This window comes from Ahaetulla prasina, chromosome 1 (genome assembly GCF_028640845.1).
Source record: "Ahaetulla prasina isolate Xishuangbanna chromosome 1, ASM2864084v1, whole genome shotgun sequence".
In the NCBI taxonomy this organism is placed as follows: Eukaryota; Metazoa; Chordata; class Lepidosauria; order Squamata; family Colubridae; genus Ahaetulla; species Ahaetulla prasina.
This window is the reverse complement of record NC_080539.1, coordinates 41,371,395-41,386,345: the sequence shown is the minus strand read 5'-3', so window position 1 is coordinate 41,386,345 and position 14,951 is coordinate 41,371,395. Positions and strand designations below refer to the sequence as shown.

General features: G+C 37.1%; 1 protein-coding gene across 7 annotated transcripts in view; it reads right to left on the bottom strand.

Annotated features, from left to right (window-relative positions):
• ASB3 (ankyrin repeat and SOCS box containing 3) overlaps nt 1-14,951 on the bottom strand; it is a 128,655-nt gene that overhangs the window by 90,479 nt on the left and 23,225 nt on the right. For 2 of the 7 annotated variants that reach the window (XR_009152916.1, XM_058164959.1), the window contains exons 1-5: nt 12,120-14,271; nt 10,069-10,227; nt 5,396-5,508; nt 3,671-3,806; nt 2,665-2,842 (exon numbers count right to left, since the gene is read on the bottom strand). Coding sequence is in view for 6 of the 7 variants with exons in the window: in XM_058164959.1 (XP_058020942.1) it covers nt 2,665-2,842; nt 3,671-3,806; nt 5,396-5,508; nt 10,069-10,227; nt 12,120-12,351 (818 nt within the window). In the remaining variant the exon portion in view is untranslated. The other 5 variants (XM_058164956.1, XM_058164958.1, XM_058164957.1 and 2 more) reach the window with 5 other exon arrangements.

Below are 14,951 nucleotides of genomic sequence, written 5' to 3'. Positions count from 1 at the left end.
CACATCGAGAAGATCAGGGATGGATGGTCCAAAGTGAAGCAATCACATGGATGCTTCACTTAATGACTGTCACAAACTCTGACCATAATGGACAGTCTCCATTACTGTCATGCTTCTTTAGACGGACAGACAAGACAGACAGACAGATTTAAAAGCTGCCCAAACCCTGGTTACTTACTGATAGTAAGGGCAGCTTACTATCAAAAAATAAGAAAAATGCAGAAATTGAAAAAAGAATAGTCCAAACAAATAAATGAAAAATACATCTAACAGGGGTTTAAACATCAATCTGTCCCAAAGCCTGAGAAAAAGCCAAGTCAATAATAACAATAATAATAACAATAATAATTCTTCCCAAGGTCTTGCATAAATGATGCATTTAGTGTTTTTAACTATTAGACTGCCTCTGTGATTCCTGTAACCACATTTGAGAGGCACGGAACTTGCTCTGCATGCAGATGGTCCAATTTCTGACAGCTCTAATTTAAAAAATGAAGTGTCAGGAAATGGGAAAGAAAGTGTTTTGGTAGAAAGCTGCTGCTACTCAGAGTTAGCAATGGACAAATGACCTGATCTGATGAAAAGCTGCTTTCTATATTCCTAAAGGTTTATACTTTTCTCTGTTGCTAGGTGATTTATTTATTTATTTATTTATTTTGCATTTATATCCCGCCCTTCTCCGAAGACTCAGGGCAGCTTACACTATGTTAAGCAATATCTATTATCTACATTATCTACATAAGATTTTTTTCATAATTTACCATGTGTAACTTTCCCACTTGGTTCACAAATACATGAAGGTACATCAAAAATACCTCAAAACAGGCATATCCAACCCGCAACCCATGCACTGCATGAGACGCTAGACTGCTAGTTATGCGGTCCCACAAGAAAATAAAAAATAATGGAAGTTTGTTATTTGTGTAAAGGTAAAGGTAAATGTTTCTCCATCCAGTTATGTCTGACTCGAGGGGGCATTGCTTATCAGTTTCTTACCTGAGAGAGTCAGCGTTGTCCGAAAACATTTCTGTGGTCATGTGGCCAGAATAACCATAAGCTGAACTGCACGAAAGGTTGTTACCTTACCAGCAAAGTGGTACCTATTTATCTACACGTATTTGCATGCTTTTGAACTGCTAGGTGGGCAGGACTGGGGCAAGTAATGGGAGCTCACCGTGTCACACAATACCGGGTCTCAAACCTGGGCTGTCTGCTTTCCAGCTGACAAGCTCAGCCTCTTTAACCATCGCACCCTTGTTATTTGTATACCTTAACTATATTACATGTTTTATATGCGTCCCAGGACAATTCCTCCCAGGTAAGTCAAAGGGTTGGACATCCATGCCCTAAAGAAAGAAGGGAACTGCCACTCATTCTTTTTTTTATCCTGCTTTTCTTCCTATTCTGTGTCAATGCCTCATAACAAACTGCTGGTTTGTTCTTTGGTTCTGATTAAAAGCATGAAATTTAGAGCTTAAAATTTTCAATTCAAACATTGCTATTTTCTGGAATTTTCAAGGGCAAATTGGGTCATTCAGGAGTCATCAATGCAATCATGATACTGTCAACTTTGGAAGCCATACTAGGCCGAAGGCTTCCATGCGCTGCCATAATTCTCCTCTGTGGGAAAGGAGGGGAGGAGGGTGGTAGTGCAAGGGATGATTAGACATAATAACATTTTCTGCCGGTCAAGGTCAGGCTGGGTTCGCATCTGGAGAAGGAGTGGCTGGAGTGATACTTCGACATGGGACAGTTGAGGATTGGAGCATGTGACTGGCAGAGGGGTCATGAGGGTGGAGATTTTGGGGTTTGTATTACTGAGGGAGGAACCGGAACCCCCAGTTTCGGTTTTCCTCCAACTTTACCAGTTTACCTATGCTAGTAAAAGAACTTTGAAAGATGTTGGTTTCGGAGTCTTTTCTGCAGGAGTTGTTTTCTGGAACGTTGACAGATACTCTGACTCATTTCAGAGAAATATCAACTTGGTTTTTTTTACTTTTATGTGATTATTTTATTAATTATATTAAATATTTTTATATTATAAAATATTTTATATTTTATAAAAAATAAACTTTCTTTTATTATTATCTTACATTTTACATTAGAAAATATCTAACCTGAGCTACTACAAAGATATCTTAAATCATAAAGAGCTACAGTGGCGCAGTGGTTAGAGTGCAGTACTACAGGCTACTTCTGCTGACTGCAATTTGGCAGTTCAAATCTCACCAGGCTCAAAGTTGACTCAGCCTTTCATCCTTCCAAGGTGGGTAAAATGAGGACCCAAATTGTTGGGGGCAATATGCTGACTCTATAAACCGCTTAGAGAGAGCTGTAAAGTGGTATATAAGTCTAAGGGCTAGTGCTAAATATATAAAAAACAATGAAGAAAGTGAAATATATTAGAAAAACATTTTAAGTAAAATTTTATTACCAGTCGAAATCAGAGCAGATACAAAACTGATTCATCAACTGTAAAAATTCTGAAAGATTAAATAATTTCTATAATTGCTTAGAAAATATAGTCATAAATAGGAATGTCTTATTTCCATTATTCAAAATATCTTATATTAATTTTTATTTCATAATTTATGCTCGGCCTTTCTTCATTTATGGAGCTCAAGGCTTAACAGAAACCAACAGCAATTTTTTCATATCACCTACTTGCTGTGTCCCATTTGTGCTGCCGCATGAATAGGTAGCTGCCATTCCTCTTCATTGCAGTAAAGGTTTGGATTGGCTCCTTCGGCTAGTAACAGCTCCACACATTTGTCATTGCCTTCCTGGGCCGCAATGAAGAGGGGTGTGGCTTGATCTTTTGCTTGACAATTGACGCTTGCTCCTGATAAGGGAATTTTAATAATTTGATAAAGCTCCTCATTTTTAATGGCTCACTAAACCTTATTTTTATACTCTATGCTTAGACAGGAACTAGTATAACTACTAGAATTACAATAATGTTGCTGAATCTTTTAGGGATTTCTACAAATCAGTAATGTACCTATTTCTATCCAAACACCAGTTATTAAATGCAATTCAAACATATAACCTCACTTCCATTAGGAGCAATGTTCATCATTCTATTCTCTTCAAAAGAGCTGGATCTTTACTGCTCACCAGAACAGTCATAGGGACAGAATCATCCTTATTTCCAGCTTCAGCTAGGCATTTATTTTAACACAGTAAAATTTAGCAAGACTAACATTCATACTATGAACATTATAGCTAAAAGTGTACATAACTTCTGATAAAAGACTCAAGAAATTCTAATCACTTCATGATTGACCCAACTGTTCTTTTTTTTTCTATTATCATTGTCTATTCCCAGGTTGAATTCTTTATTGTCTAACCCAGAATTTCTCAACTAGGGTTCAGTGGAACCCTAAGGTTTTATGAGAAGTTGCCAGCCATTCCATCTGAGACTGCTTCAGGGGAGGGGAGGGGGAGGCCATATAAAGTTGACCATAGATACATCATTTGATCTCATTATACAACAAGAGATGTATAACCACTCAAACTGTTTTTCACATGGCATTCTATTCTGCCAGTCAGTCCCTAGTTCAGGAGTCTTAACAGAAAATATGCAGCTAATAGTATAATCTATTTGCTACAATTCACCTACAGCTTCTACTACTGAAAGCCACGATGACTGTAGTTTTGCAGAAATTACCATATGATATAAGTATCCTTAAGCATTCCAGTTTTCCATATTGTGCAGCAATAAATAAAGGTGTGATCCCAAAATCATCTACAGACTCTTTGTTGGCTCCTTCATCCAGGAGTAATTTCAGTATTTCAGAGTAATTCTGAAATGGAGGGAAAAGATAGGTTATTAAATACAGCTACAGAACTGAAATCTTTCCACTTTGGTTATTATTTGTAGCCAGTTCCTTGGTCCCTTAAAGCTAAATTCAGCTGATGCTAGTCAATTGCAATATTGCCAGTGACAACTGAAAACACACAGTGGGATACCAGCAAAATATAAGCCAAAACAGATTTAGAGGACTGCCATTTTATAATGCAGCCTTTTGTTTCTTGTAACATTTAATTCTCCTCAAGTGAAAAACTGATTTACAAAAGAGTTTTTAAAGCAGTTCTCAAAGGACAAAAAACAAACAAACAAAATGACTCCGTAAGATTGGGGGGGAGGCTTTTTTAGGTCTTAAAGACTAGATGGACATCAAGATAACTGAAGAAATGAGCCAGTTTTGCTACCATGTTTCCCCAAAAATAAGACTGTCTTATATATTTTTTTAACCCCAAAATAAGCGCTTGGCCTTATTTAATAATAATGTCTTATTATTTTGGGGTGCGTGGAGCAAGACGGGGCTCCTCTTGCCATCTTACCCGATTTCCAGCTCGGTCTCCCTAACCCTAACCAGAGGAAATGGCGGGGACTGGCTGCGCATGCACTTAAATATTTTCGGGGGAGGGCTTATTTTCAGGGGAGAACTTATTATCCGGGGAAGGCTTATTTTCGGGGAAACACAGTATAAAACCTTTAAAAAATCAAAACAATAGATTAAATCAAAGCAGGATTTGACTTTTTAAAGATGTGGGATGACTAAAAGTCTAACGATCTCTCAGGAAGGTCTTAAAGATATACATGGTAGATAAATAAACAAAGGCAAAGGAAAGAGATTTTTTCAAAATAATAACTTCCAGTCAAAAAGTCCCCATTATTTAGAATTTCACTGGTTTAAATCCAGAGGTGTTTCTGCAACATTTTGCTCATGCAGTGGGGCTTTTTAAATTCCTCCCTCACATTACCTTAACAGCTTCTTCATTGAAAATAGGACAGGATTAGAAACAAAGGGCCGAATCAAGATAAGGAAACACAGTGATTTTTGAAAGCAGAAGCCCTTTCCCACTTGTACATGAATATTTAAGTATTACAGTTGATTTCAACAAGATCTGCCTGCCACAACCCAAAGAAATCATTATTAAAACTATTACCATACTTAGAACTGTGAAATAAAAAGGTATTGTAAATGTTGGAATACAGTCTACCACACCAAAGAACTAAAGAGATGGAGAGTCTATCCAAGGAACCATATTTTAAATACCAAAATGTGATTTATTTGAAGGTCTCAGTGAAATGGGATAAAACAAGTGTTTCAAGTGAATTATTGTTCAATAACAGATTTATGACCCATGTTACATCTGATCATTTCTTAAATATATATAATACTTTTATTATTTAAAATGTATATTGTTTCATACTCTCTTCAGCTCGTCATATTGAGGATGATCATTTGCATTTAAACTGAGTTTACTACACTGTCACAGATCAAAAATTAAATGGCTTGCAAAAACTACACAAACCTGTTCTTCAAAGAGAACAAGAATAAAACTTTTATTCATGAGGAAATGAAATTATGGATTTATAACTTACCTGAAAAGCAGCCTGATGCAAAGAATTCCATTCAGACCAGCAGTGGGATCCATTAAGATTGGCTCCATGTTGAAGGAGAAGCTTAATCACATTAGTATGTTCGTTTTCAACAGCTTCAAAGAGTGGGTTAAAAGTATTGTTATTATATACTAGACAACCCATACCCCTCTGGGTCATCATTTCAGACATATTTTCTTACCTAAACAGAGAAAAAGAATGACCAAGGCCAGGCAAAAAAAAAAAAAAAACCAGTGGGAGTAAGAACAACTTCCAACTTCCTGCAGCTTCCGCATTGAGTTTCCTTGTAAGAATCTGACAGAAAACATTGGAAATCAATCCTTCCTTCCTTCCTTCCTTCCTTCCTTCCTTCCTTCCTTCCTTCCCTCCCTCCCTCCTTTCTTCCCTCCCTCCCTTAGGGCTTAGGGCCTTACTATTTAAGAGTAACTTGTTAGACTATTCAGAAATGTGGGAGATGGCTTTCTGAAGACAGGCCTTTTAAAGGACACCCATTTTTATGGTTAACAAGGAGGGCTTTTTTCTTTTCTTTTTCTTTTTCTTTTTTCTGTATTGCTCCCACACTATGGAAAGCATCCCTTTGGCAGCTGATTTTGATCTCCATATATTATTTTAAAAGTCCGTTTAAGATTCATCTTTCATTAGGCTTTCAGTTTATTAAAAAAAACTAGAAAGAAATATTACGTTATCTTCCTAACAGCACATCATAGATCTCATCTCTGGCAACAAATGCAATTATTATTCAGTAGTTTTTCATTCGTGCTAAGGCAGTTTTAGAAACATCAGCATCACTGCAATTATTTTCTGTAGCTTCATCAGCAATTCAAGATCAGACAGCAACAAGATTTAAATATTTTGCACATAATGTACATTATATGAAATGTGCAAACAGACCAAAAACATATTCAGGGAATACTTTTCTAAAATGAAAAAATCCTGAATGCTTATATTATCTGTGCTATTCTCTCTCACAAAAAGAAAATGAAAACTTCTTTTTAAAAATTATGAAAATACTGTATTGCATATGCACTTAAAAGTCAAGCGGATTCTCTGGATTGCACCCAATGTTCAATTCAGTAGTAGAAATTTTGTAACTGGAAAGGTTCTTTTTATTCTATTCCCTCCAATACAGCAAATTTTATGGAGGCAGATGATCTTCCAGATCAGAATTGAGATGGGAGTTACAGAATGAGAAAAGAGAGAGAAATTGATATACATAAGCAGCACATGTAGAAGATAGATAGATAGATAGATAGATAGATAGATAGATAGATAGATAGATAGATAGATAGATAGATAGATAGATAGATGATAGACAGACAGACATATTTAATTTGTTTAACATCCATCTCACTGCAAGGTGACTCTGGATAGTTTGTATTATATATCTAACGGATATATAAGATATCTAACGGATATATATAAGTTCATAATTCTAGGAACAGAGGGATGAATACTATGAAAAACATGTTTCATTGACAGAAACAAGATTACTGTACAACGAAAAAGTGGTGAGTAGAGAATTGAAGATACAAGATCCAACAGTGGTTAGTGCTTCTAATGAATCAGCTGCTTGCAAGTTCAAGTCCCACCAGGCCCAAGGTTGACTCAGCCTTCCATCCTTTATAAGGTAGGTAAAATGAGGACCCAGATTGTTGGGGGCAATAAAGTTGACTTTGTATATAATATACAAATGGATGAAGACTATTGCTTAACACAGTGTAAGCCGCCCTGAGTCTTCGGAGAAGGGCGAGATATAAATTCAAATTTAAAAAAATGAATCAGTTAATTTATAAATTGTGGCGTTCATTACTATCCTATACAGGTGGAAAAGTTTAAAAGGCATTGTTAAGAATAGCATTTTTAAAGAAACATGCATGATCTTAAAAAGTTGAACAAAGAAAGAAGTGAGAATACATTATTTCTTTCCAGGTTTTTGCCTGTCTGATTATTGCACTGCCAAGACAGTTTCTATTTCACATTAAGCCAGGAATTTGCCTTGATCACTTTTAATTCTCCATGTAGACTTGACTCTTCCACTGATGTATTAACTCCATAATCCCAAATCCCCACACATCAAGAAGATGCAAAGTCAGGAACTCTTTGAAAATAGATTTTATTATGGCTGAGACCAAATAAAAATAAAAGCTACAATAGTAAAGAGATGTTGGACAGGATTTCTAGAAGTAACCAAGTTCAATTGAAGGCCTGTGGCTTTCAGGCTGATTTTCAGAGCACTCTTGTAATGCTTTGCTCTGAATTGGGTTTTGAAAAAGAGGTTTCTCTTTTCAAACAAACACAATACTCTTCTTTATCTTTTGAAACAAACAAAAAAAAGACATCAAAACATCAAATTTCCTTTTAATAAATAATTTGAAACCCAGGCATATTTTGCATAATTCAAGACTAACTAGTACCTACACGCAATATAAAATGAACATTTGGGGAATTTATTATATATTTTCTACCATTGTATTTTATAAGCCAGACCAGCACCATAGCTACTTTACACAGATCAGCGCTCTGATTTCTGGATTGGGGAATGAATATGTGTTTACTTTACTGTAACTTTCAGGAAAAGAAAAGAAAAAGAGTTATTTTATATCTACTGATGTACAGCAATATTACTCTATAACCAACTAGCAATGTTGACATTGGGGATAAACTGAAAAGTTCTATGTAAGAACATTCTAATCTATAACAGATCTCTAAATTTCTAATTACTTAAGGAACAATTGTTCACAATACAGAAATATAGTTCTAGCAGGTTAAAACTAGCCTGTGGGCTAGAATTCAGCTTGACAAGTAAAGAATTATTAATTCTGAAGCTAGTATGGCTAATGAGTCTTTTCTCCTGGCAGCCTCCAAACCCATTGTTTTATTTCCTCTGCAATAAATCTAATTCTTTAGCCAAAAGATCAGTGATAACCAATGAAAAATTAAGACATAATGCAAACATAACAAAAGACAGCCATCAGTCCAAGAGGCACTGAGGCAAATTCTATTCCTTCCAGAGCATATAATCACTCTCAACCCTAGCCTTGTGATTTCCCTACACCACTACTCATTACGGATATCCTGATATTTTTGTAGCTTATCCAGAGACCAATTACACAATTCTGAGTTTCCAGTAAAGGATTTCTTCCTTAGTCAAAGCATCATTGAATTTTCGAAACAAGTGCTGTAATTTATAAGAGGACACTGAAGTCTAAGATGTTTACAATCAATTCAACATTTTGCTGCTCCTTGGATAACACTGACACCTACCGGCTCATATATAGCAGTTGATTCCTCCCTATTTAAAGACAGTCATTTCCATTAGTCCTGTGATTTGCTCTATGACTGAATAATCCTCCAAATGTTTCACAACCTTGCCTTTCCAATACAGTCTTAGGCTTGGTGTATGTGCCTAAGAACTTAAATGAGAGATCTTTTTTTCCCTTTCAACTAAAAAACCTAAATGACCAACAGAATTTTGCAAGGAACTGGTAATTGATATTGTAAAGAGGCAGTTTCCTGCCTGAAAAATAGCAACAGATGTATTAAACACCATGTAAGACATAAGAAACGTATTTGAAAGTTGATGAGAATAATCTATCCTGATTATGGTTCAAAGCAAAATAAGCACCTTCCTTATCAGAATCAGAACAGAGCTGAAAGGGACCTTGGAGGTCGTCTAGTCCAGCCCCCTGCTCAAGCAGGAGATCCTATACCAGTTCAGACAAGTGACTATCCAGTCTCTTCCTAAAAACCTCCAGTGATGAAGCATCCACAATAAGTACCAATTCAAGTGACAAGGATAAAGTTACTCCCTAATAGAGACTCTGTTATGTGGCATCCAGAACTTATTCTGAATATAACTGCCAATAATCAGTGACACTGGCCTGACACCCTGATACAGAAAATATCCAAAAATTATTATCAAAGTGCTAAAATAGGTTCATCATTATTCAAATAAGGGGGAGGGGAAGAATCTTCGAAACACAAGAAAAAGAACAAAAAGCTTGCACTATATATACAATACCTTTTACTTTGCACAATCATTCCTTCACAGTCCTAATGCTAAAGATACCCTGTGAGCTTTGGGGCTTTTTAAACAGTTAAGCATAATGTAAAACACACGCATATGTACTGAATCACAAATCTTGCTTTCAAAAACTGTTCAAAAACCCAAATATAGTTTACTCTTAAGAATGAACAGCTATATTGAAAATATGAAACCAAATGACCTATCCATCTTACCCACATATAGCAAAACGTTTCTAAAAGAGAAGCAACTGTGAACCACTTGCCCAACACTTCAAACTGAAGAGCACTGGACAACACCAGTGGGGAAAGTGGAAAACTACACAGTACAAAATTGCACAGACGTATCCATGCACTTGCCATAGTTGGATTTGTATTCTGCACACTGCACACTGATAAAGGAAGAAATCCAATAACAGCTATATTTGAAGTATATTCAAGAACTATGACTAGCTGAAACTTTGTATTAATATAAAGTAATGATGACATTTTTGTTATTTTTATATTTCTATTTGTTTATGCCAAAGCGCACAGCTAGAACAATTAAAGTGATGATGATCAGTTATGAAAAGAAGAAATTTGAGGATTTTTTCCCTGTGTAATTCTTAGTTTTTTGATAACAATATACTCACCTAGAAATAAGGGTGTGGTGGCATCATTAGTGACTTCATTAGGATCAGCACCAGATTCCAGAAGAATAGCAGTACATTCCAGATTTCCCCTACTTGCAGAAAGATGTAATGGACAAGTACCCTCAAATGTTTTGGATCTTATGTAGTTAGCAGAGGATGCTGCAAATTGTAACAGAGTAAAATGAGTAAAAGCAGTTGCAGAAGAAAAAAACAAAAGTTGAAGAAGTTGCCATTTTCCACCTCTTCCTAACTGCAGTCCATCTACAAAAATAAACAGAATCACAACATGGTGGCAAATCATGTGCTTCTCACATAAAAGGTTCCAGTTCACATCTTCATTTAAAACAATAATAACTTGCTGTTGTTCCTAGGAAGAAATTCTGAGCTACTTGGACAATCACTCTGAACTAGTACAAGGCAGTTTTCTATTGCTAATCTAAATATGCAAAAAGGAGTACATTTTTTTGCCTATCTGCCTCCTGTCTGCTTTCTCTTGAGAAAGTAAAGACAGACCTTTCCTAGAAAGCATTGCCTTACAATGTCAATTTAGGATCAGTATTGCATTTTAGCTGTTTTTATTAATTATTTTCTTTTCTACAAATATCATACAATCTTACAGTTACTATTTTACAGCTGGAAATGTACCAAAATATAATGAAATATTGGACTTTGATACCAAGGGTATACAAATCATAGTCCCTAACATTTCATCGTTGAATCATTTGTGGGGCATTTAAATACCTTCTAAATATGTCAATCAATCAATCAATCAATCAATCAATCAATCAATCAATAAATAAATAAATAAATGGTGAGCCTAATTTGCTCCTCCACTCTAGTACCATAATAATCATCAACCATAATTTTTGCATCCCCAAAGATGAATAAAGTGTGGCTTCCAGGATGCAAGAGTTTCTCTACCTCTATTCAACATTTATTAAGTTAAAATTTAGCAAAAATCATCATGTCAGAAATCCTCTCATGAAGAAAATAATTCAGGTAATATATCTTGGTTCTTTAAAAGAGCCTTAGAAGAAATCATTTTATTAATATGATAAAGGCTTGATTTGCATGTAGCAATAGCACTTAGCAAAAAACACAGGTACATTTTCCATACTTTAGATTTTCCATACTTTAAAAAAAATCTTGCTGAAAAAATATGTTCTTGCTGCACAGATTTTTTAACAGATTTTAAAACTCTTTATCCTGAAAAATATAGTTGACCGAAGAACAGAGGAACTGTTCTTCCTTGATTTGTTCATTATTATAACAATAGGGTGTTGGGGTGATGGGGGGTCACAGAACCCCACAAACTCAGTGATTCTTGACTTGAAAATTTCAGTAAGTATACCTCTCACCTAGTATGCTATAAACGACAGCACAAGACCTAGCAAAAGTAAGTCAAGAGATGGTAAGCTATAATGACGCTTTCCAATACTGTACACAGACAATTGGCAGATATGACTAGTCTACTTTTCATCAGTTAGATATCTGATGGGAAATTGGAGTCAATTGGAGAACTAATAATATAAGGCTAAATTTTATCTTCATTTTATATATATTTGTAAATAAGCGGCAGTAATCTCCTTTAAAATCAAGGGAAGGCAATCATGGAAATGAAGATCACACATTATTTCAGCCTCCAAGAGTCATAGTAGCAATAATGACACTAGAGGGAGACAGGAAAATATTTGGCCATATTTTGAAGGCATTTATGTGTTAAAATAATGTGTTAAAATAATGTGTTAAAATTTAATGTGTTAAAATAATGTTGGAATTCTAATGTGCCTGTTTTGCTTGCTACTTAGGATAGAAAAAAAACCCAAAAATCATAATACTGAATTTTGACCTTTTGCTCCTTCAGTATCAGTAGCTCAAGCTACTGAGAGTATGGTTTAAGGGTTAGATCTTATGCTTTTGGTAATTTCTGAAATATCTACCCCTGTTTAAAGAAACTAAGCTCCTGAAAAATATTGGAGTCTCTGAAAATTCCCATTACTTTGAAACATAAAGCATATAAATATCACTACTGCTAATACGTTTCTCCTTACCTGCTTGAATTAAAAGCTTTAGACATTCATTTCTGTTTTGAAATGCGGCTTCATGAATAGCCATCCAACCTCTGTTATCAGGAACATCAATGCTGTATCCCTTTTTGATTAGTTTCTTCAAAAGTTTAATATTGCCTTCTCTGGCTGCAAGCCCAACAGCCGAACATCTATCAGAATAGGCTTCTGTAAAATCCATCCTAACAAATTGGGGTAGGAGAAAATGAAGAGACATTGCCCATAAACTTAATGGAAAAAGAATACAACAGTGTATTATTTCAACAAAAATTATTAGGATATAAAGCTACACAAATATATCTAATAGAAACCACTACAATAAATTTATTTTCAGAAAGTATTAATTAAGAACATCAAAAGGCCATGCCCAGAGTATATACATCTAGCAGGATCACCAAGGCATGAACAACATCCCAGCTAAAGCAAACAGACCCATGTATCATGCAGCAGCAATGTAGGAAAATGCTGGAAGAGAACAATCACTTTAGTAACAACAGTAAAGGCACCATTTCATATTGTATGAGAGAAGACAATGGTAAACCACTCCTGTATTTTACTAGAAAACTACTTGGGTAGTTTGGATGATCATTATGGCGACTGACAATATAGAGGCTGCTGCTGGGCCTCTGAGGTCAGATGGCACTCAATATGCCACTGAGAAAGAGCTAAGGATTTTCCATAGTGTTCATGTCAGATTGATTAAATTCTTCAGGACACCCAGTCACTAACAGTGCCACATAGAAAAAGAAAATGCAAAGGTGCAAAGACAGAATTATAGTGGGAAATGCAACATATGAAGCATGAGCATGTTCAACACAGTGAAAAATTAGGTGAAAGAACTACATGCCGACATTTTAAGTTAACTGAAATGGACTGTTGTGGGTGACGTTCAGTAAGATCACATTGTTTGCTACTGCAGTACTCTGAACATGAAAAACAAAAAAGGAACAACACTCAGATCAGTCTTTGTTTAGGAGTTTTGCTGTGCAACTTCTCTTCACAGGAGTGATCTATCAGATCAGTCAACCCATGGTGCCTAATGGATCCAATGAAGTTTCAGAAGGCACCTGTGCAGTTTTCCAAGAATCTCAGGGCAGTTAAGACTGATTATCCATTATAATAAAGAGGAAGCTGAGGAGTTTGACCAAATTACACTGGAGTGATCTCTCTCTTCTCACAGATCCAATACTGCTCCTTGGTTTACCAAAGAGCTTATCAAGATGAAATCACAGGGGAAGACCCATTTTGAGTCCAACCACTAGTAAGAGTTCACATCTGCATCTACACAGAGAAAATCCAAAAACCAAATTGAGATATTTTGCCACTTCATTGCATCTGATTAGAGATAGAAAAGACGATTTTCATAAAAAGTCTGAAAGGCCCACTGTGAAGAATTTTATGACTTCTAGCTAATGAAACCACTCAGATTCAAGAGTTGAATTTCAGCTGCACAGCATCAACATAAGTAAGTGGCCCTTTTCACAGGTCACTCATACACTGTATAAACTAAACTTATTTAACTAGAAGCAAGTCAGAAAGTCAGCTTTCTAGAAATTTCTTTATAAACTTATAAGGCTACCCTTTTTGAACTCATCACAAAAACTGCAAAATCTCTTCTATGTAATAATTATTCTGTTGTCACCAACAACGCTTTGAATGAGTTCATCCAATATCAAAATCATTATGGCCCACAGTATACTTAGCCACTATAGTACATGACTACATAACAAATTATATAGTTTATAATTCAGTGTGCCAGGAACTCAGCCCTAGTTTGATTCATCACTAGTGCAATGTATGAATACACGGCTAAGGCAAGAATTAATATTGATTGAGCCAGAAAGTGGGGCTGATCACACTCAAATTGGCCTTCCTCAGAGGTTGTTATATGAACGGCGATCTCCCCATCGGGCACTCTAAACTCCCAGAAGGAAGAGGGGATAGAAATGCAATAATTAACTGACTACGAATTAGGGCATTGACCCAACTGGATTCAAAGCTCAAGCATCGCGTAAAGTTACAGGTTAAATTCGTGCAGCAAAGTAAGCAAAAGAGTGAGGACGCCTCCTTTGAGACTCAGCGGGTTGCGGGACCCGGATCCTCACTTCCCTAGTTTGGAGTTAAAACCCGCTGCCTGGCCCAAGAACCTCAAAGGGAGAAGCTGGCGCAACCCTCTTGCCACCACGACGGTTCCTCTTCCCTCTCGGTTGCCGGGGCAGCCTGAAGGGAAAGCGGTGAAGATGCTTCCCTCGGCGCGGGATAGTCCGTAAGATGGCGGAGGCGTCTTCTTAAAAAAAAAAAAAAAAGGCCGCGCCAAACAGCCGTCGCCAATCCGGCTTGCCCCTTGCCAAGCAGGACGAAGCAGCCAACGCGCCTCCCAGGAGAGGCGGCCGCTTCTCCTTCCTGCCTTGGCCAAAGAAAGAGCAGGAGCCCAGCAGATCAATGGAATCGGTCACAGCCCCGCTCCCTTCATTGCCCGCTCTTCTCACCCGAGATCTCCGCCGGGGCACCCGGGGCTGCCGTGGCCGAGCGAGGCTCCCTTTCTAGGGAAGGAGGGGCGACCGCTCAAGCGCTTGGGGTTCGGAGCGGCTCTCCCAAAGAGCACCCGAAGCTTTGCCGAGCAGGAGCAGCCCGCTGACACCCAGCCTTTCTTTTCCTGGCTCAGAAGGGGATGCCGGGAGCTGTAGTTTGAGCTACGGCAAAAAGCCAGCGGCGCCTCTGACTCCCCAGTTCTCCCGGCGAGACAGTCAGTGGAGGGGCACGTGGTTAAGTGGAAGCGGAGCCCGCTCGGAGGTTGGGGCTCTTTTGAGCGCGGGC